We start from the raw sequence: 23,675 nt of genomic DNA, 5'->3' as shown, positions 1-23,675 counted from the left end.
ATAACGGGAAAAGAGAGAGCCCCGCGGGGACAGGTTATAACTTTCTGGCCAGCCAGAAATAGGAAGAAAGAGAGAGGGAGATTGTGAACTTCAGCAAAGTAACTATAGACTCCTCTACATCCTAGGAGAATTAGAAAGGATTTATCAGCATAGAGCGATGGGCCTAAAACCACCCAGAGGTGTGGTGTGGCCCATGATTCCTGGAAAGCTTGCATGTAAAGAACATGGTGAGGCACAAGCACTTGAACATGTTTTCAGAAGTGAATTGAAGGCATGGTACTCGCTGAGTGTTAGTTGTGAGAAAATAAAAAGCAACATTCTCTCTAAGCCTGCATATGGTGAGCTGAGTGGGCTTTGCCTCTGAGGGATATCAGCAGTTCTCTATGGCTTCCTGTTGGATATATGTGTTGTTATAGAGTTAGCTATTTTCAAACTTCTCAATACAGCTTTGGGCAAGAACACACCTCCAGGAGTGTTGTATCTATTTTCAGGAGTGCTGGGAAAAATAAATATGCTATCTAACAATATTTCATGACTCTAATTAACCAGGAGGCACAAAAGGAGGGGCTAGACTGGGGAAGGCCAACATTAAGCAAGGTTCCAGCTATGGGCCTGACCTGCAGGCTGCATTTGGGAAAGGGCTGGACCCCATGCATCTGAGGACAAGATGTGAGCAAGACACTACAGATCCAAGCTTTGGCCTTGGCCGTGAGCACACTGCCACAGCTTGGCCCCAGTTGGACCGGCCTTCCTTATCCTCTACCCTCTGCACCTCTGGTCAGGGCAACAAGAATGGCAGACTCAGTGCCTTTAATAGAGAAAGCCCTAGAATGGAAGAGCAACAGTCTTTACAGTTCAAACATTTGCTGCCCTATCTCTCACCCTCTCTCTAACCTCGGCAGTGGTCCTGCTGTTCTCAACTGAGTGGGGAAAGAGCATCACAGGTTCCTAATCCCCACAGCTGTCTTCACTGAGGAAGTAAACCTCCTAAAGTGAGTCATGGCAGCATCCAAAGCACAAGTCATGGAGCTCCTCCTGGAAGCCTGACGGGCACGCTGACCTCTGAACCTGGGATTTGCACACACTGTATGCTTTGCAGCTTTGAAGCTGGAGTATCGTCCTCAACTAAATGACCATAGTGCAATGAGTACTAATTTGGATCCATAAGACTTGGCAAAATCAGTCTTTTTCTTCACTTTTTATAACAGTAAAATATCCAAAGAGTACTTAAAACAATCACACTGGACTGGACGTTGGAAGGCAACACAAGATGTCAGGAGGAACCTTTGTTTTTCTCTTTACGGAGTCAAACAAGATAATACTAAAGAGACCTTAAAGACCATGCAGTCCAACCTACTCATTTCCCAGACAAGAAAAGTGAAGCCCAGAGAACAGATGGGCTGCCTCCTCTAGTCATATGGGGCTTAAAAATATATATGTATATTTATTTTATATATATATATGTATGTATTTTTTTTTTTCATGAGCTTTAGTGAAAGTGACCAGTGTTATCTCATTTCCTGGCTTCTCAAATCCAGGATCCAGCCAAATCTAACTATTATTTATAGCCTGAATATACCTTATGCTTTCCTACCTCCATGCCATTGCCCCCATCACTTGGAATGCCATCCTGCACTTCTCCAACCTCCCAACTTCCATCTTTTGAAACAGTTTTCATCTATCAGTGATTAGCTCAAATACGCCATCTCTTAGATAAAAATGTCTCTGCTGAAATAATTTTTTTTTCTGTCAACAACAACAGCTACAACACAGCAACAGCACTTACATATTACCTATTATGGACTGGGCAGCTTACTTATATTTTATCTCATTTAGTTAGCCATATATTGGTATATCTTTAGTCACATGGTACAAATGAGGAAACGGAGGCACAGAGAGTTAAAGTCACATGTCCAGGGACACTCAACTAGCAAGTGGCTTTGATGGTTTATTATAAATATGCTATGTATCATAATTATGCTGATAAGGAGAAGAAACTAGATTCTTTAATAGGGTTTTTTTTTCCCCTTAACCAACTCTCTCCTCTCCCCAAACCACAACACAGGTTAACACATGGGGATTGAAATCTTCTAGTTAATGTTAGGATACATAATCCCCAAATTTTCAAACCTTCTAAGGTTAAAGTTTGGCCCAAAGTAGAAGGCACTGCTACCTGAACTTTAATTTCAGGAAGCAGGCATGTAGAAAGTGTGTTGGAGTTTGCCCTTGCAAGATGAAGTTCAGTGACTGTGTATGAGCCCTGTACCTCTAACCTGATGTCTGTTAACACCTATTCAGAGTTGAACAGGTCAGCGGTAGAAATAATCTTTTGCACACGACACAGAAGGCAGAGGTATCCTCTACCTACTGGCGATTTCACCGTAGCCCCTGGACTTCAACACAACATTTCGGGTACATGTGCATTTTTTTAGAGACAGGTTTCACAACATTCACTGGAGTCCCCAAGGGGTCTACGAATAACAAATATTAAGAACGGCCCTCACTGTTTTAGAGGTATTGTGGAAGGCAGAAGAGCTCCATGACTACGATGGCATAAGGAGCCTTTCTGCAAAGATAAGAAGAATCTGTGATGGGATGAAACAGTTTCTCTCACATTTAAATAAAATATTCCTTTTGGGGAATTTGATGAGAGGGCATCCTAGACAGTGATGGCACATTTGTCCGGAGTGTTAAAGCAGTCAGGAGCTAACGGGGCTCACTCCATATTCCTAACCCTCCAGCATTTGATAATGGACAAATGTGAGACTTAGACAAATGGAGCGACTTAATCTGAAGTCACAGAGATCAGAGCTGCGATAAATGAAAATTCAGTTCTCATTCAATTTCATGGTCAGTTTGCATTAGTTCAGATAACATCTTGTTAAAATGATAACTATTACAAGAAAGGGGCCACACAAAAACCCAACATCTGCCTGTGGCCTATAGAAGCAATGCTTTGTCACCTGGTTCCAGCCAATTTTATCCAAGAAGTAATCCTCTTCTAATGCTGTCTCAGTTTTGCAACATTACTTGTCTATAAGAAAAGAACTGAATTATGTACTTTTCCAAGTAAAGATGGAGAAAGGGAAGTTAATCTGATCTACAGTTGACATAATTTTCTTTCTTGCCTTCAAATATCTTTCGTTCTTCAATTTCTGTCTTCTTCCTACCTCACATACCTCAAATCATAACCAGGACAGTGGGAGGTAGAAAGTGGTGCAAGCATAAACATTTTACCCTCCTAGGGGAGTAATAATCACCATTTCACAACGTGTTAGAATCTCATTTGAACCTCACAACACATCTGCACAGGAGAAGAAATTGTAATCTTCATTTTATAGATGATGAGACCATGGTTTTCATACAAGCGGACAATCCTCCCAAGCAAGCAGAATAGTGAGAATTTTCATCCAACTTTGTGTTTTTTCAAGACTAATTTTAGGATGGTAAATATGGGGACAAAAGTCTTCAGGAGATCCCAAATGCAGACAACATCCCTCCACATTAATTAACAAGATGTATTTATGCATATACGCTACCAAGCAACTATAGAGACGCATGCATATATTTACATTATTGTCTTTTCTGCCCAGTGAATCTGAAAGCATGTTGAAGTTCGCTATTGACTAGGAGAATACAGGTGCAGAGAGTAGGTGATTTGTCCTTGATCACCTAATAAATGAAAAGTTACGTGAAAGAGAACTATTGCTCTATAATGTAGAAATGTTCTTGCTAGTGATGCGTTAATTTTAACAAAATGTTACCATAATGAAGCAGCATATTTAACTCATGGAGGTTTTTTATAGCAGTACTCTGTATGTGCAAAGTAAAATCTGATGGTGTCTCCAAATAGAGTCTTTACCATCCCCCTTTTTAAAACAAAGAACTTCAAGGGCAGAGTGGGAAGGTTTTAATGATAAAAATATAAAGAGTAGGATTCCTATGATCTTTAACCAAGAATAAGCTCAATTTCTTAATTTCTTACCCTCTAAAATATTCTGGTTCTTAAGAAATCAAAGATACTTTAAAATCTACAATAAAATCTACGATAATTCTGGCTGCCCAAAAATTTCAGTTCTTGAGAAATCAAAGCTACTTTAAGATATAAAATAATGCTGAATATCAATCATTGAGAATTACTTTTTCCTTTTGTGATTATTTTACTTTGGTAAACACTTTTTTTCAGTACTCTTATTAAAGATCATTCTTAATTAAGCTGAATCAAGAAATTGGTGGCATGTTGCATGGATTTTGCTCCAGGGAAACTTCCCCATTTTGAAAGAACCTCAGGGCAAGTCTTGCACGAAGAGATCAGCGTTGAAGGGAAATTTACAAGTCATCAGTCTAATCTTGCCCTCTGAGTAGGAATGTCATTTATAACATACCTGAGAAGTGACTAGGTAGTATCTACTAGAACATGACCTATGACACAGAGCTCACTGCTTTACACAGTAGTCCACCCCCCGTACAACAATTCTCATCATTTGATTGTTCTTTCTTATTTTGAATAAAAATCTGCCTACTTTTAACTTTGTCCCAGACCTGGCTCCTGAACTGGCACAAAGCCCTCTCTTTCTTCACATATGAATTTTGAAGACTTGTTTCCTTGCTTCGAGTGCTTGTTCTTCTGATGAAACACCCTTGGTTTCGTTGATTTGTCCTCCTGAAGCTTGGATTCAGATCTGTCAATATCATCCCTCTATAAGAAAGCCCTTCTTGCAATCTATTACAATTCACTAGCCTCTCTTTTAAATTGCATACCTCACAATTTATGCAGTCTTTGGTAACTTTCAGAAATTGTTGCTGCTGAGAAATTTCCCTTGATTTATAAGCAGGCCTTTTTGCTCACTGTGCTCTCTTTTGGTGGTGGTGGCTCTGTGATCTGTGGACCTACCTTTGCCAAGGTCTCATCATCCAGGTGATTCTTCTGAATCACATGTTGAAGTGCAAAATAAATTTTTTCCTGAAGCTTCTGGACTTTCCTTGGTTCTATAAGCCAGGCTCGGTCTGATGAAAGAAAGAGTGGATAAGTGGAGGGAACATCAACTTTGTTTTGCTTCACCCACATACATAAGTGCCAAGCTTCAGACCCACTTCATATTATTTAGTTCTAAGTTGCTTCTGAAGACATGTCATTATTTACATAAAACATAAGTATTTCATAGGCAATACCGTGATGCCAGGAATGCGCAATATTATGACGCGGGAAATCACTTTGGAGGAAAGGACACAATGGTTCAGATAATCTGCTGCTTTGTTTCTTATTGTCTGTGACAATTTACATCTCTCACTCTTTGCTTTGGACATATGCTTAGGTTTTCTTTCAAAGTAGAAGTGAGCGATTTGTGAAGAAGAATTATAGAAGTGAAGAAAATCACAGGAATATTTTTGGTGTTCAGGATCCCTTTTCCTTTTCTCAGCTTATTCTCTCATCAGATATAAAGCTGAAGCTATGTTAGAATTTATATAGCATAAACATAAATCAGTTTCAAAAATTCACTTCTAAGTTCTATTTTCCTATATTGAATTCTTAAATGGTGAATAGGATAATCCCTCCTCTCCTTCCTCCCTCTCTTCATCTGTTTCTCCCTCCCTCAGACCCTCTCTCCCTTCTTTTCTTCCTTCCCTCCTTTCTTCCTCTCTCTTTTTCTCCCTTCCTCCCACCCTCCCACACTTCTTTCCTTCCCTCCATCCCCACTCCTTCACTCTCTCCTTCCTTCCTTCCTAGAAGATTTATACACCATGGTGACAAAATTCAGCCCAGCATCAATGCCTTAGGTTGGACCTTTATGGAAGAGACACCCCAAATCTTCAAATGCCGAACAAATACTCATGGAAAAGAACTCGAACATGATCTTCCTGAACACAGTTCAGGTCAGGTGAGAAACTCAATTCTGTAATCCTAGACAGGATGAAGACAAGTCTAGCCAACAGTTAAGCAAAACCTTACGTAAGTGAGTACAAAAGCTTTCAGTGACAATTGTCAATCAGAATACATTAAGTTCCCCTCCCTCTCCCTTCCCTAAGCTGTTTGAAGCTGAATAAACAGTGGCTCTTATGTCAGGACCCTGGAGAAAGAATAGGGGGCTGTCTGGCAGGAGATGGAGCCTACATAGGCTGGAAATCTTTTTGAATATGGCACTAAGCCAGGGTGGCAAATGAGGTATTTGGAGTTTGTGAAGCCTCTCAGTGTGAGTCTGCTAGCAGCACTGGAAGAGTCCCCACTAGGTAGAGTAAAACAAATTGCATGCTTCCAAACTTCTCAAGAATTTAATGATGATAGTATGTTTTTTTTCTAGAAAAAGGCCAAACAGCTCAGCTGATTTCTAGTTCAGAAGGAAGAGGCTAGCTTTTCTTCTGGGGTGATCATTTTCATAGATCATTCATATTTAATACATTTAATATTTCATGTCTTAAATATTTGCTGCTTAAAATTTACTGACTTGCCACAAATATACCCAAAGAGAAAAGTGACTCTTTCTAACGCTTCCTTGGAGCAAGCAAGAACTAGAGGAAAACCATCTCCCTCATCCATAGATTCACCAGCTTAGGTTTAGTTTTCTATTGAACTATTCTCAATGGAAATAATCAAATGCAATGAGAAAATGGTAGAAGGAAAATTATTTGGCATGTGGCTGCTAACAGAGAAAAGTATTCTTGTCACTTCTTCCATCTATCTTTGTGCTTCCAAGCCTGGGAAACTTTCTAGGGTTTAAAAAAAAAAAAAGGCCTAGAGGAACAGCTTGATTTTAGACAGAGCCATAAAAGAAACTGTTAGTAAAAACACTCTATGTGATAACTAATTTCCATTTTTGATAAAGTGGTTAAATAAAAAACAGTAGCAAATTAAAAATATCCTGATAAGATCATCAAGGATCATATTAGGAATAATAAAGCCTAACAGATAAAAACTGTAGACATTGGTGTTATTGGAAAATACAGTTACGATGACATGCTAAAATTATAACATGTTACCTTACATCACAGGTAAGATTAATTTCTTCCAGTTTCATTGAAAAATATAGTAGAGCATATGTAAGAAAAGAGATCTGGTCTCTACAGATAAATGGGTAACAGAAGAAATTAGTCTCTTGATCTTAAAAATTAGGCAGGAATTTGCTTTTCTTTCTGTAGAGACCTGTCAGTAATGCTGTTATCCCTTAACCCAAAATGTAACCAAACAACAGCTGAGGAAGTAACTGAATTCTCATTCTGGTTAGAGACTCATGTATTTATTACTATATTATTGTTGTTATATTATTATGATTATATTATTTATTATTATATTTTAAGTTGGCATGTACTTTTTTTTTTTTTTTGAGACAGAGTTTCGGTCTTGTTGCCCAGGCTGGAGTGCAATGGCACAATCTCGGCTCACTGCAACCTCTGCCTCCTGGGTTCAAGTGATTCTCCTGCCTCAGCTTCCCAAGCAGCTGGAATTACAGGCATCTGCCACCATACCCAGCTAGTTTTTGTATTTTTGGTAGAGATGGGGTTTCACCATGTTAGCCAGGCTGCTCTCAAACTCCTGACCTCAGGTGATCCGCTGGCCTCGGCCTCCTGAAGTGTTGGGATTACAGGCGTGAGCCACCATGCCAGGCCTAGTATATACTTTTAAAAAATATTTTACTCACTACAGTTCTAGTTGATCCATAAATATTGCCACACCTTGAATTCTTTAAGAACTTGGCATTTCAGTGCATTTTAGAGCTAGTAGAGGTCTTAGTTATTATGGAGTCCATCCCTCTTATTTTATAGATGAGGAAACTAGGGCTCTGAGGGGTCAAATGTTTACTATCACACAGATACTTGGTCACAGAGCTGGTACCAGAATGTCCACCTCCATGTCTGAAGTTTTTCCTCTTCTACCGGGCAGTCTTCAGTATGAATCATTTTCCCCTCTGCTGTCCTCACCTCCTTTTAAAAACTCCTGATACAGGTGACCCTTCTACAACATGGGTTTGAACTGTGTAGGTCAAGTTATATGAAGATTTTCCTTCTGTTTCTGCCACCCTGGGACTGCGAGACCAAACCCTCCTCTTCCTCCTTCTCCTCAGCCTACTCAGCACGAAGACGACCATGATGAAGACCTTTATGATGATCCACTTCCACTTAATGAACAGGAAATCTGTTTCCTCTTGCTTATAATTTTCTTAGTACCATTTTCTTTTCTCTAGCTTACTTTACTGTAAGAATACAGTATACAATACATTTAACATGCAAAGTATGTGTCAATCGACTGTTTATGTGATCAGCGAGGCTTCCGGTCAACAGTAAGCTATTGGTAGTGAAATTTTTCGGAGTCAGAAGTTACATGCAGATTTTTGACTGCATGCAGGGAGTTAATGCTCTGACCTCTGCATTGTTCAAGGTCAAATGTATTGCTAAGAAAATAGGCACCAGCATTTGTCTGAAGTGAGCACCTCAACATGAATTTGGGCAAAGATGCCAACACAAGAGGTAGAAAGTGTTCCTTTTACTTATGTAGGTCCCCATTCTGGAGCTTTCATTTAGGTACATTTCTACTGTGTCTCATCCAACTGGACATTTATTTTCTATGTACTTTATTCTTAAAGTCAAAATAGAACTTGGCTGTAACTCAGGCCACTATTTGTCTTCCTTTATTTGCTAAGGAATGATTCTGCTTATCTGAATCTGGAATAACCCCTAACCTATGCTCTACTCTTGCTTTCGGGCCAAAATTGGTCATTTTTATAAACTTGAGGCTACTTCCTTTTTCACTGTCCAAAAATATCATAAACTTGGTAAAGAAAATATAGTTCTGTTAAAGTTTCTCCTGAACACTTTGGCTTAGGCAGGTGTCATCAGTGTTAAAAATAGTAAAACAAGTTTTTAAAAAAGGTAAGAGAACTGAGACTGCCCTACCTGGAGATATCAGAACAGCAGATGAGAACAAAGCGATCTCCTCCTCGGTCAGCTGCAAGGAACACAAATTCTTTGCAAAGTCAAATGCTTCATTCACTAGGTCATCAGAACCTATAAAGGAAGAAGAAAAATGGAATAAAAATACTTGAACTTGAAATGGGGCAAGAGTAAGAAAAATCTCATAATCAATAAGCTATCCAAGGAGGTGCATACTAGACTTCTAGAAAAGATATTTTTTTAAGTTTCTAATTATAAAAAGTGATTTGATACTAATCAAAGAATGAGAAAATTGGGCAACATCTTGGCCAGGCAATCCAAGTTAACATTACCTACCAATGGCAAGCAAGTAGACTTGGTGTGTGAGCGGTGTCACATCTGTCTGGCAATCCATAATATGATTACATCCTTATAAATTTGAAATGATTTCACATTAAAGAATATAAAATAAGTGATTTGGGGATCCTTTACAATAGAGATAGTATTCATAGAAAACCTAAAACATTACATACAGGGGCTGAGGATTGTCAGTCTTCGTAGCACTTGAAGCTAGCAATGTAGGGTATTCTGGACTTTTAAACTGAGACGTTAGAAATATCATATGGAACAGAGATGAGATACACTTCAGTTTCACAATTTCCTTGGAAATTTCACTGAGGAGCTAGAGTTTATTTATTATTACCTTCTAATGAATGACTCACAGGTCAGTTGCTTAGCTGTTGCGTATTTTGGCAAAATAATGTTGCATCTCTACACTGATCCCTGGTGAATGTTTATTTGATGAAGCTGGAAATATACTGAGGTTGCTTGCCAAGGCTTTTCCTCCTTTCTTGAAAATCTAGCCTTAGAGATGACATGGATGTGTATCAACTGTAGAAGGGAAACATTGCCAGCCCCGATGGACTTGTTGTTGGCTGCCATATCAACTAACAGCACAAGAGGTGAAAGGGCAGTGGCCTTCTTTGGTGTCCATGGGCAGGATATGGAACAAATGGCACTATCAATCGTTAAAACCTTTCCTGGCATCAGCCCATCTTTGCTAATGTTCTTCCTACCATGCCATGCACTGATGACTGGATGTGATGATATATAACACTTCCAAACAAAGACTGACTCTGTTAGTGCCTTCCCACAGAAATGGTCTGGGATCACTGTGGACAGGTTGACATGAACTCTGTGCTCCCAGAACTTTGTGAATTAACTTCTGTGGGTGAGAAACAAGTAGAGGAGCTCCTCATTTAATTAAGTATCTTAACTCATGATGATAAATCGACATAAGAAACGTAAGAGGTCACCCCCATGGATGACCAGGGGTCTATGCAATATACAATAAAGTTGAAAAAAAAAAGCTGATTTCACAAAGAATGATCTATAATTCAGCCCAGCTCTTTTACTCTTTTAGCATCAGTCTCCGGTTATTTCTTATTTCTTTCTTTTTTTTTTTTTAACTGGGTCTCGCTTTGTCACCCAGGCTGTAGTGCAGTGGTGTGAAGATGACTCACTGTAGCCTCAATCTCCTAGGTTCAAGCAATCTTCCTGCCTCAGCCTCCCAAGTAGCTGGGACTACAGGTGTGTGTCACCATGCCCAGCTAATTTTATTTATTTATTTTATTTATTTGAGATGGAGTCTTGCTCTGTTGCCCAAGCTGGAGCGTAGTGGAACGATCTCAGCTCACTGCAACCTCCACCTCCCACGTTCAAGCGATTCTCTTGCCCCAGCCTCCTGAGTAGCTGGGATTACAGGCATGAGCCACCATGTGTGGCTAATTTTTGTATTTTTGCAAGAGACTGGCTTTCACCATGTTGCCCAGGCTGGTCTAGAACTCCTGACCTCAAGAGATCCACCTGCCTCAGCCTCCCAAAGTGCTGGGATTACAGGCATGAGCCACCGCACCTGGCGATGCCCAGCTAATTTTTGTATTTTTTGTAGGGATGGGGTTTGGCCATGTTGCCCATGCTGGTCTTGAATTCTGGGGCTCAAGTGATCTGCGCCCCTTGGCCTCCCAAAGTTCTAGGATTATACGCATGAGCCACCACGCTGGGCCTCCATTTATTTCTGAATGAACGATGTCTCAATAGGGTTGTTCTCAGGAGGGTCCTCAGTTCTCTCTTTCTTCTGTATTGGAGGCCACAGTTACAAGATCAGGAGAGGCTTGCCTGAATTAGAAGCTCACCTGGTCCATCGCTTATCGAATAATGAGATACTGGTTCACATCAAAGAATCAAGGCATTTCATTTAAACCAATTTCAATCTAAGTGGAGAAACTGATGGTGGCTAATAAAATTGTGTCCTCATCAAAGGGAAACTTACCTAAGGCTTTGAACATTTGCATTCCTCCATATTTTCCTTCAAACAGAACAGTGTTGTTTAATGGGTTGAAGGCACGGCACATTCTCACTAAAACCACTTCCAAGCAACCTGTGAGTAAAAAATAAAAATAAAAATAAAATAAAAATATACATATATATCCAATAATAAAGAAATTATTACTGCATATAGGTAAGAGACTTTCAAGCACTTTAAAACACACAGAGAGACACATACACACACACACAGGCACACACATACAGAAATCCCTTAAGTTCCTTCCCCTAAAATAACTATTAGGTTGGTGCCAAAATAATTGCAGTTTTTGCCATTGAAAGTAATGGCAAAAACCTAATATATTTGCACCAACTTAATATATTAGAAATAAAGTTTTCTTGATACTTATATGAGGAATTAAGGAGAAAATATATTTTACAGGTGGCTAAGCTGGACATTACTTTTTGAAAATACATTTTTCTCTATTTTTCCACTAATATTAAAGCTAGTTTTGATTCTTGAATTCACAATTGAGGAAATGAGGGCAGAAATTTTGTCTGCAGTGATAGGCAGCCATGATTATTGTATTCACTCTTGCATCTCCAGGACCAAGAAAAGTTTCTGGCACATAGTAGGTGCTAAGCAAATATTTATTGAATGAATTTGTTTACTACCATTGTTTTTCCCTTTGAGCATTATTAACATCCTGAGGAAATACTGCTGCATAGCTTCCCATGTTTTGGAGAAATGGGCTTTTGCCCCATAGTGCAGTTGAAGTTAACAGCCAGACTCAGCAGCCACAGATTTGCATGAGAGCATCATACTGGTGATTAGCCTACAACTTTGGTACCTGTCTTATGCCAACACTTTATCTTTATGTCTCTGTTTTATTTCCTTTGCTGTATACATGTTTGCTGATTTCTCTCTGCTTGTCTTTGATATGTCACCTAGCATAGAGGCTTATACATGGGGAGGATTTGCAAATATTAATTGAAGGAATGCTTTTCTGATACAAACAGTAGATGGGTACCATTTATTGAGTATCTACACAATGGAAGGAACTTTCTTTGGCCTCTTACATTCATTTTTTATCTTTGCTCCTTACAATAACTATTTCAGGTGACTTTATTAGCCCTATTTTATGGAGGAGTTACATGAGGCTTGAAAATATTAAGTACCCTACCTTTTTGACTAGAGTCAACATTTTTACACCAGGTAGCAATGTTAAAGATTATATGGTTCAGTGGTTCCCAAATGTCAGCCCATGGATTGGTTATATCTGAGTCTTAGTTAGAGATACAATGAACTGGGTTCCCCTCCAGGAGATTTGGATTCCATGGGACTCATGGTGCCCATGTCTCTGAACTGTCAATAATCTCCTTTGTTGTTGATGATGCAATTCCAAATTTGGAATTCATTGTTTCTAGTCCATCTCTTTATTTTACAAATGAGGAAACGGCTATCTAGAGAGTTTAGCTCAAGGTCACATATCAAGTGTGGCAGATTTCACTTTTCAAAGAAGGTCAGAAAAAATATCTTCCATCCCATATGTTTTCTAGGACCTTACCACTCCCCTATCAAGTAGTAGAATCCATGTCTCCTATCTTTGAATCTGGGTGGGCCTTCATGACTGATGGTATATAATGGAAATAACAATATGTGTTTTCTGAAGCTAAGTTAGAAAAATCTATGCATTTCTGCCTTGTTCTCTTGGGGTGCTAGCTTTTGGAACCTAGAGAACACCCTAGTGTTCTCTTGGGGTGCTAGCTTTTGGAGCCTTGAGCAAGTCCAAGCAGTCTTTGAAGGGTCTCACATGGAGAGGAACTGAGGCCCCCAGCCCAGTTCCAGGCTGTCGACTAGCACAACTCATCAGCTGTGTGAATGAGCCAATTTGAAAGTGGATTCCTTTGCCCTCAGCTGAACTGACTCAGTGAATACCACATGGAGCAGAGATAAGGTCATTCCCACTGAGCCCTGCCCAAATTGTAGCTTTGAGAGCGAAAGAAATAATTCTTGTTGTTTTAGTTAAATTTTGCAGTGGTTTAGATGACTGGTACATCAAGTTGACACTTCAGTCAAGGTTTCCATCAACTTGCGTCATTTGGTAAAGAAGGGATCTTAGAATAACAGTTATATTTGGCCCAAGTTCAAATGCCAACTTTGCCGTGTACTGGTTTTGTAATATTGAACGTAGCTCTTCACTTCTCTGAATCTTTTCCTCCTCCTCTGTAAGATGGAAATAATAATATGGATCTCACAAGATTACTTGAGATGTCATAGGGAAACATAAACACATATGTATGTTATTTTACATATGAGTATGTTATTATTATTATCATGGCCCAGGACCACGAAAATTTGCATAAACACCATCATGGTTCTTATTTTCTATTTTCAAAGGGGTCCAAGAAAGACAAATAATTTCTTTTTCCTGTTTGGTAATAACATCTGCAAAGTCAGTCATATGCAGACTTTCTTGAGCTACTTCCGCAGCCACTGTAGCAATTGTGTGTGTCAGACAGTGTATTAGGGAAGGGTAGGGAAAGATTAGAGTACCGTGGAGTTTCTCCTGGTGTATACTGGCTGCAGGCTATCCTCATTAAAATGATTGGAAATGACCACAGAGGCAGAACTCAGCTAGCCTGTATTTTTTTTTTTTTTCCTTTCACAGAAGGCAAGGAGTACGTTTTAGCGCCGGCTCAGCAATTCAGCCACCTTGACACGCTAATTACTTGCACTGCCTGTCAAGCTGGGTATTTCAACCTCCGCAATTAATAGCTCCACTTTCAATAAGCAAAATTGTATTTGACTTCAAAGGGGAACTGAATGAGTATCAGGGCATTTTTATTACTGAGAGTTTCCTTTGGGAGTTGGCTGACAATGTGGGTGGTAGAAACGAGCTGCATATCGGAAGGAGGATTTTCTAGAATCAACACAGTGCTAAGGGCTGACCACATCCTTATCTGAAATAGGCCTCCCATGAATCTTCTTGCTTACCTGACTTCAGAAGTAGAATTTGATCATTTTGACAGAGCTCCATGAAGCCTGTTATCCGCTTTGCAAACTCCACCACGTATTGGATGGCGTGAGTGATCTGGATGGCACATTGTTGCCACAGTGCTTCCCTGGACTTCAGGAGAGAAGACACAGAATGTAAATAGGGCAAACGACTTACGGAGAGTCAACAGAACACTGTTGCCTCTGGTTTTGCCTTACTGGTGCTTGTCTGTCACTTGGGGCCCAAGGAAGGAATTTATATGATTCCTTTAAAAGAGGAGGGCACTACTTTTATTTTTTTTCCCTAAGATAATATTTTGACCTGTTTGGACCTCAATAGGCCAAAATGATCGAAGTACTGAGGCTAAAATAATAGCAACATTGTTTATAGTACGTAAGGATAGCTTTGTTATTTTCTTTACTATTTTTCCTCCTTTTCCTCCTTCTCACCTAAACGAAGTCTGAGTTTGTAAAGAAAATAACAAATCTATCTTCACATACTATTAATATAAAAAACAAAGCTTTGCACTGAGGGATAGTGATTTCATTCACAGGCTTCCATGACATCATTTTCATGGGTATCTGATGGGCACTAAATTTGTAGTATTTTTATGTTGTGTCTTTTTCCCAGACCCATGGAGAGTGTTTTCTGGTTTAAAAAGAATTCCGAGGCCGGGCGTGGTGGCTCACGCCTGTAATCCCAGCACTTTGGGAGGCCGAGGCAGGCGGATCACAAGGTCAGGAGATCGAGACCATCCTGGCTAACACGGTGAAACCCTGTCTCTACTAAAAATACAAAAAATTAGCTGAGCGTGGTGGGGGGCGCCTGTAGTCCCAGCTACTCGGGAGGCTGAGGCAGGAGAATGGCGTGAACCTGGGAGGCGGAGCTTGCAGTGAGCCGAGATTGCGCCACTGCACTCCAGCATGGGTGACAGAGTGAGACTCCGTCTCAAAAAAAAAAAAAAAAAAAAAAAAAAAAGGAAAAAAGAATTCCGAGGAAAAAGGCATTACATCAAATCAAATCATTCTCCTAAGTTCAGTAGAATCACCCAAATATTTTTTAGTCCTCAGTTTATTTTTTGAAATGAGAAACAGAAATCTATGTGTGTTAATTCTAATTTTTAGTGACCCTAGCGACACAATGCCTTTGTTTCCCTATTTATATAAAAGTACTAAGATTTAGTTGTTCTGGTGGAGAAAAATCAGCATATTGTAAACATTTATTTAGATATACACACATTTATATATTTTATTAAAGTTCCATCTACTGGTGGATTTTGTATTTGGGGATCTCTATCCCAAAGTAATGTAATGTAAATGCTGAAAAACAACAACAAATTCCTCTTAAAAACTTCTTCAACAAACCCAAAGAAATAACACAGTGTAATAATGAAAATATGGGATGAGTTGTCCTGTTTTTTGGATTCTTTTTAACATGTAGGGCAAGAAAAAACTTTAGAAAGCCTTGTTCCATATATTTGTTGTGTAAGTTTGTGACGATTACAACTGCTGTGATTATTACATTGCTCCTGCTCCTTGCCTCCACCCAAGAAGTCAGCAAGAGATGTCCTAAAATCATTTGATGAAGGCACAGTCTCTGTAGTCACTCAAATAGGGCAGTGGTTTTTCAATCAGGGTAGTTTTGCCTCCTTGGAAACAGTTGGCAGTATCTGGAGACATTTCTGGTTGTCACAAGTGTGTGTAAGGGCGATGGCACATCTAGTGGGTAGGGCCAGGGATGCTGGTAAGTATCGAACGATTTGCAGGATGCCCTTACAGAAAAGAATTGCCCAGCGCAACATGCCAATAGTGCTGAGCTTGAGCAACACAGCAATAGGGTAATCACAGAAAAACTTTCTCATGGTTTCCCAGAGTACCTTGCTTTGATACGCTTTAATTTCTTCGTAGGTGTGGGTCTGCCACGCCAGCTGGTGCAGCTCTTCCATGGTGTATTGACATGTCTCCAAATGGGACTTAATGATGTTCTGTGCAATTCGGTCTGTGAGAAAAGATATCAGTTCAAAGGTTTGTGAATAAAATCACTCTGCACATTAGCTTTTAATGTGTTTACTATAAGAATGCCTTTTGGAGATACTCCTATTGTATTAAAGTGTCTTTAACATTGCTATCTATCTTAAAATCTTCAGACAAACTCTTTATTGCGTTTTTTCAATTTTCAGTATTTTAATCAAAATTTATTGCTTTCCCCCAGGTCTTTTGATCACAACTTAGGGGTTTTACAAGTTGGAAACCATTCAAAGGTATTTATTTATAAAAAAGATATAAAATTATTATATTTCTTGCTTTTTGGCTTGAAAGTCAACTAACAGTCTTAACACTTGTACTCCAAATACTTTAAAATGTTTTGAAAATCACTAGAACCCTATTGTTTATCTCAGAAAGGGGGCATTAAAATATAAATTTATTTGCTTATTTTTTTTAAAGGAAGCATTAAACAATAAACTAAAAGAAAGGCTATGTATAGAGGAAATAGGGAACAGAATGCAGAGACAAGGAAAGAAATTAAATTTTCTGATAATATTATTTTTGTAGATTTGACTTTGGGGCAATGTGAATATCTTACATAATAGGAGAGGTGGTGTACACAATACAATATTGGCTTATGAGTTGATAATGATTGGAATTGGGTCATAGGGACCATTATATTCTCCTTTTTAATTTTTTATATAATAACCTTTTTCTTTTAAAAAGTTTAAAAATGATTAAATTATTATATTCACAAAAATTAGTAGCAAACACAATTTTGGGCAGTTTATCCCAATCGAGTTGTATTTCACGTTGTATCTTAAATACCAATCATTTTGGATTTGGAGACATGAAAGTTGAGCAATAGAAACAGACATAAGAGCTCTCCTTAAAAAAAGCCTGCTGTGGGAGATCAAGACCATCCCGGCTAGCACGGTGAAACCCCATCTCTACTAAAAAAAAAACACAAAAAATTAGCCAGGTGTGGTGGCACGCGCCTGTAATCCCAGCTACTCAGGAGGCTGAGGCAGGAGAATCGCTTGAACCTGGGAGGTGGAGGTCGCACCAATGCACTCCAGTCTGGGCGACAGAGCGAGACTCCATCTCAAAAACAAAACAAAACAAAACAAAACAAAACAAAACAAGCCTGCTGTGAGTCCCCTGAAGGTGGCTAGAGCTAGGAGGTGGTCCCTTGTAATCCCACCTGCTAGTTGAACACTAGTTGAAAATAAAATTTTCTTGTATTTCAGGTTGCGCCATTTCAAATGTAAGTTCTGTTGTTTCTAAATGGCCAACCCCATTTCTCCAGGACAGCCCTCAAAGCAGCATTTGGCTGTCTCCTTTCTATCTCACTAAGCTTCTGGTATATAGGGTACAAAGTAAATTAAATTTCAGTGATGTAGAGAACAAAAAATTGTAAACTTAAGCTTCTAATAAATTTTCTAAACAAAAATCTCCTACAGACCATTGCCTGGCACATTGGAAACACTGAATAAATGGTAGCTCCAGTTATCCTTATTAGGACAGTCTACATAGTTTGTCATCAGGGGAGCAATATGATGACTCCAATGGAGATACAATTCAGTGGAGATACTTAATTCTGCAATCCATCCTGCAGAAGGAAGATATTTCAACTTTTTCAATCAAAATAAAATAATACATGTAGAAGATGCTACCAAATGCTAACTTCTGATGATAGCTCTACTCTAATGGATTCAGCATTGAGCATTTCTAGACTTGCACTGCTTATGATATTACAAAATCCTTTCTTTAAAAAATCCTATATTCAAAGTTTTATTGAACATTCTCCTGTGGTATAAAAAGGGTAAAAATTACTCTATCCATCATATTAAAATAGATTGGTATGTCATGTCTCATCATTTTTCAATTTCACCGGGGCAGTCTAATTACTTAGAATCTAAAAAAACATATTTGCTTTCCAGTAGGTATATAATGTTAACAAAAGATTTTATAGCTTTATAGTTTTCAAACTATTATCTTCTTGGTGTAGTTTGTTTTCATTTTCAAAGACATGCTGATTTGTTGGTAATTTACAGGCTTCAGGGTTTATAAACAAGACTATCATTGCCACTCACAATTGTATTGTGAAAAACTTTATCTGTTCTTTTACGATGTCTGCCTGGAACTGTTGGCCAAAGCTTAAGGATTCTCTGGCCTTCTGATATCAAAATTTAGGAGTCTATGGTTTATGAGGAAGGGTAGGTACAATAAATATGTGGGAAGGTTAAGGAAATAGGAAATTAAATCCACAGGCATGCTTCAGGACTCAACCCGGATGGTCATGCCTGGTGAAAGTTTCCCTGCCAACCATGTCCTCAGGAAGAAGGGCTGGCTGCCATCACACTTTGATTCTGCCTCAATTGAGCCCTTGTTCCAGTGAGACTCATACTGTGGTTATTTGAATCCCTCTGTTTGTCCCACACCCTTTAAGATTATGAGCTCTTTAAGAACTGGACAGCAGATCCCAGCATAATGCCTTCATATATTCATTCACCAAATATTTTTGAGAAGGTACTCTATATCAGGTCAAGGTACAGATTAAAAAACAAAGATTTTGGCTTTTCTTTTCTTTTTTTTTTTTTTTGAGACCGAGTCTCACTGTGTTGCCCCGGCTGGATGGCAGTGGCACGATCTTGGCTCACTGCAACCTCCACCTCCCAGGTTCAAGTGATTCTCATGCGTCAGCCTCCCGAGTAGCTGTGATTACAGGTGCCCACCACCACACCTGGCTAATTTTTGTATTTTTAGTAGAGACAGGGTTTCCTCACCTTGTCCGGGCTGGTCTCAAACTCCTGACCTTAAGTGATCCACCTGCTTCAGTCTCCCAAAGTGCTGGGATTACAGGCGTGAGCCACCATCCCCTACCCTTGCCTGTATTTTAAAGTATCTTACAATAATATAATTTCATATCATGATGCAATAAATGCCCACAGTTATTGTGGGAGCCCAAAGAAGAAAGTGGCTAACTTAGTCTGGGGGTAGGGGCAGGAAAATAACCATAGAGGAGTTGCCTGGGTCTTGAAGGATGAGCACAGTTTGTCACATGGAGAAGAGAAAGATGTATCCCAGGTAGAGGGAATGATGTTATGAAGGCACAGATAGAAAGCTAGCTGTAGGCTAGGTAATTTCTGACATTACATCTTATATCTTTACAACCTTTACTTCTTTATGACCAGTCTCCCCTTTACTGAGGATAGAAGTGAGGTTTCGAAAGAGCAAGCGAGGGCTGGGTGCAGTGGCTCACGCCTGTAATCCCAGCCCTTTGGGAGGCCAAGGCAGGCAGATCACGAGGTCAGGAGATCGAGACCATCCTGGCCAACATGGTGAAACCCCATCTCTACTAAAAATACAATAAATAAATAAATAAATTAGCTGGGCATGGTGGCGGGTGCCTGTAATCCCAGCTACTCAAGAGGCTGAGACAGGAGAATCCCTTGAACCAGGGAGTCGGAAGTTGCAGTGAGCCGAGATCAGGCCACTGCACTCCAGCCTGGTGACAGAGCGTGACTCTGTCTCAAAAAAAGAAAAGACCAAGTGAGTCTAGACCAGTTTCTATGGAGCTAGTAAGCAATGTTTTGAAACCGAGTCCATCTTTCCTGGCCTGAAGTCTTGTATATTTGCAACACAGGGTGCATGGAGGAGATGAGGAGAAATAAGACTAGGGTGGACAGATTTTGTGACTGAAGTAGGGATGTCTGAGTAAACAGGTCAAGGAATTTCATCTTGTAGGATTTTTGGATTTTATCTCTGAATTTTACCAATTCAGAGATAACCGGTAACCAACCGAAGTTGTAAAGTAGGAGCTGTAAAGTATGGTCTATTTTTTGTCTTATTTATTTATTTTTGAGACAGAGTCTCATTCTGTTGCCCAGGCTGGAGTGCAGTGGCATGATTGCGGCTCACTGCAACCTCCACTTCTCGGGTTGAAGTGATTCTCCTGCCTCAGCCTCCCAACTAGCTAGGACTACAAGTGGGTACCACCACGCCTGGCTAATTTTTGTATTTTCAGTAGAGATGGGGTTTCTTCATGTTGGCCAGGCTGTTCTCGAACTCTTGACCTCAGGCGATCTGCCCACCTTGGCCTCCCAAAGTGTTGGGATTACAGGCGTGAGCCACCACGCCCGGCCTTGGTTTTTGTTTTAGAAAGGTGACTTTAGTCATGGCAAAGATGAGATGGCATTAGTGAGTACATGAAATTAATCAGGCTGTTGTGAAAATTCACGCAAGCTATGAGGAAGGTCTGAACTAGGTCATAATGACAGAGATGGAGTGGAGGAGCTACAGTCAAGACAATTTTGAAGGAGAATACATGGGACCAGCAGATGTGGCACCGAGACAAAATATTAAATATAGTAGGTGCTCAACCAACGCTGAGTTAGTGAAGATAATGTTGAAGATGTCCATCTGTCTATCCATTCTTCCTTCCTTCAATTGTCTGCTTTATTTTGCAAAGGATTTGTAAGAGTTAAGATTGATCCTTTGTTTGATGATCTTAAAGCCTAAGCACTCAGAATGGCTTTGAAGTCAAATGGTAAGCATGCAAAATTATTTTCCATATCCTTGTGGTGGGAAATACAAGTCAAATCTCTTTTATAAGTAAGACTTATTACGAATGGCAATGAAGGCAAAAGCACAGTAGCAGCAATTGCAGACACATTCCTCCTCCACTTTCTCTCACTATTCTGCAGTGCAGAGGTGAGCCATGTGCAAAAACCGACTTGACCCTCTCAAAGCTCAGCTTGATACAAGACGCGGTACAGCTAGACTTGGTCTCATGGGAGCAAGGCTGGAGGGCTCATTCTGTCAATTAGAAAGATGCTTGAATGTCCAAGGAGATGGTTTGCTTAGACTGAGAGTCTGCAGTTGTGAAAAGAGGAGAAGGATTTTAAAAGAAAGGCCAAAGGAGAGACAATGAATACAGTATGCAAAGTTTCTGTTGGGAGCCAAAGGAACTTTCAAGAGTCCTTGCTTGGAAAAGTAGAAAAGGTAATAGTAAATGTAGTCCTCTCTAGGGACCAACCACATGAGAAAGTCCAGACAAAAGGGACTGAGGTAAAAGAGCAGAGGATATGGAATCTTTCTGGGCAATCTCACATCCTTCATCCGTTACCCTAACTTGGATTGCAGCTGTTTTCAGCTCAGTTTTTGTTGGCTTCTTTGACTAGCTTGGGCGGCAGATGGTACATGTCAAAGAAGAAGTCAGTATGCTCTGTGCTGGAATAGTAAGTCCAACAGGAATATTGCCTAGATAACTAACTGATGGGAAATTCTACCACCTCCAAAGGTGATGCACATAAACTCTACACTCTGCTCTTCCTGAGACCACGGATGAGGCTGGAGATTTCTTAAGTGGGTGTGAAAGAAAACTTGTAATGAAAATGCAGCTACATCTTCTCAGTAGTTAAGATTCCCTACATGTGTTCAGTGAGACAGAGGTTTGTTCAATTTACTAAGAGTATGTGGGCTGCTTTGATAGTTAATATAATGATATAGAGGAAAGAGAAAAACAATTTTATATGCTCAGTCTGTCCAGTCATTCCTTTTAATCATGATAAGGCAAAAAGTGAACATTGATGCAGGCAAGGAAAAATTGGGCGTGTATTGCAGGTTAATATTAAATCCACATTCCTCATTTTCTATTTGTTAATTTCATGAACAATCACTTGCTATCACTTTCTCTCCCTTTCCCTTCTATATTCTCACATGTATAAACACATGAAATTCTTTCCCCCCAAAAATTGCTGTTTTGTTTTCAACTTTGACCCTGATACTTTTCTTTGTGGAAGGCTTATTGGAATCCAAGATTTATATTCAATTAACAGAATTTATAACTTTATATATTGAGCAACTTTATGGGATAGAAATGACAATGTGTGAATCAAATAAAAAAAGTCTCAGAAAGTTTTAAAATAATTGATATAGGTAAATATACTTCTGCATCACTTTGATGAAAAAATATTTTAAAATATTGTTAAAATTGTGAAACCTCCCTAGAAGTCTTAACGGTAATCTTTACTTTTGATGTATGCAATAAGAAGAGAGAAATTAAATTTTTGAAGGGAAAACGAATAAAATTGATGGTAATTCTCAATAGTGTGTGCAATAATTATAGAACCCTGGGGCTGGACCTAACCTCCTTCCTCCATTTCCAAATGGACTGTATCTAAATAATCCTAGAAATTAGCTGAGTCTCCTTACTCTCTCTCTCTCTCTCTCTCTCCCCCCTGAGACTGTAAAGGACTTCTACATATCCTACCCCATCCTCAATACTCTTCATTGTGATCTATTAATAAATCAAAGAAGTAAGAAAGAAAGTCCAGTGTAAGGATTTACAGCATGATTGAGATGTGCGTGATAAGGTTTATACAAGTAAATAGAGTTTTAAAAGGTCAATTATATCAGACGATGTAAAAAGGTGTAAGAATAATATTTTGAAGCAATGTTTAAAGAAATATATGAAAAATAACTTCTCTTACATATTGATCCACACAGTTAAGCAAAGTTTGGAAACAAGTCATCCAAATTACCTAATTCTATGTAGAAAGAAAAAGGGCTACATCTGCTTATTTTGGTGAAAAAGAAGTAAACTGACAAGCAAGGTGACAATGTCTTGTTTATAACTGTGATGTTATAAAATGAGGACCAGCTTGCAGTTACTAAAATAGCAAGTGACCTTCTGCAGCTCTGATTTCAACCACTCAGCGGGTTTTTTTTCCACCAAAGCGGCTTATTTTAGCTCTCACTAGACATTTCAGCAAATGGCGCTCTCCAAAGGCTACAATGTCTCAGACACGGATTGCACGGGTAGTTTCATTAGAATGCCACATCCTGGGAGTGGGGAAAGTTGAGTATATCTTTAAAAACTGCTGCTTTCAGTGTTATTACCAAGAGCACCGGAGGCCCAACTGCGCCAAGGCAAGAAAGCTGAGCCTCAGAGCTATATATAGCGCTAGAGGGTGCTGCTCCTGAACTTCGTAATTCTCTGCTCCCACCTCCTCCCTCTTTTTTTTCCTCCTGAGAAAGAATGGTTTCTTCTTGGTGAACTATACCCTCTATTCATTTTTCTCCACAAGGGACTTTTTTTTTTTTAAGTTGGAAGTATTCTTCCTAAAAATACCGTATCTCAGCCTCAAAGTGATTAATGAATTTTTAATTTGTCACTTGCCTTAAGGATCTAGAGTACCACTGAATTCTCTGTTTAGTTTATACTACTAGTGCGAAAATGGAATTCTTAGGAGATTCACTGTGAATTAGTGGCAGGATATCTCTATGGACTTGCCCAAGGCATGTTTTAAGTGCCTACATTAGGTTTTCATAATATCAAGATTTCTTAGAATCTGTGCTCTTAGGCAGTAACTAAAACATATTAAAACACTTGGTGGAAAGGTGAAACATTTAACCAAATGCACACACAGTTTTCCTTTTTCAAAACAGACAGCCAGTTTTGTTTTCTGTCATTAGACAGAACAAGTCTAGTGGTTTG

At 39.3% G+C, this 23,675-nt stretch overlaps 1 protein-coding gene across 1 annotated transcript in view; it reads right to left on the bottom strand.

Annotated features, from left to right (window-relative positions):
- Positions 1-23,675, bottom strand: part of RORB (RAR related orphan receptor B) — a 188,749-nt gene that overhangs the window by 9,081 nt on the left and 155,993 nt on the right. The window contains exons 5-9 of the mRNA XM_001144112.7: positions 16,063-16,184; positions 14,186-14,318; positions 11,195-11,302; positions 8,887-8,997; positions 4,895-5,007 (exon numbers count right to left, since the gene is read on the bottom strand). Of these exons, the coding sequence (XP_001144112.3) occupies positions 4,895-5,007; positions 8,887-8,997; positions 11,195-11,302; positions 14,186-14,318; positions 16,063-16,184 (587 nt within the window). The remainder of the gene's footprint in view (positions 1-4,894; positions 5,008-8,886; positions 8,998-11,194; positions 11,303-14,185; positions 14,319-16,062; positions 16,185-23,675) is intronic.

The sequence above is a fragment of the Pan troglodytes genome, chromosome 11 (genome assembly GCF_028858775.2).
Source record: "Pan troglodytes isolate AG18354 chromosome 11, NHGRI_mPanTro3-v2.0_pri, whole genome shotgun sequence".
NCBI lineage: Eukaryota > Metazoa > Chordata > Mammalia > Primates > Hominidae > Pan > Pan troglodytes.
This window is presented reverse-complemented; position numbering and strand designations above follow the sequence as displayed.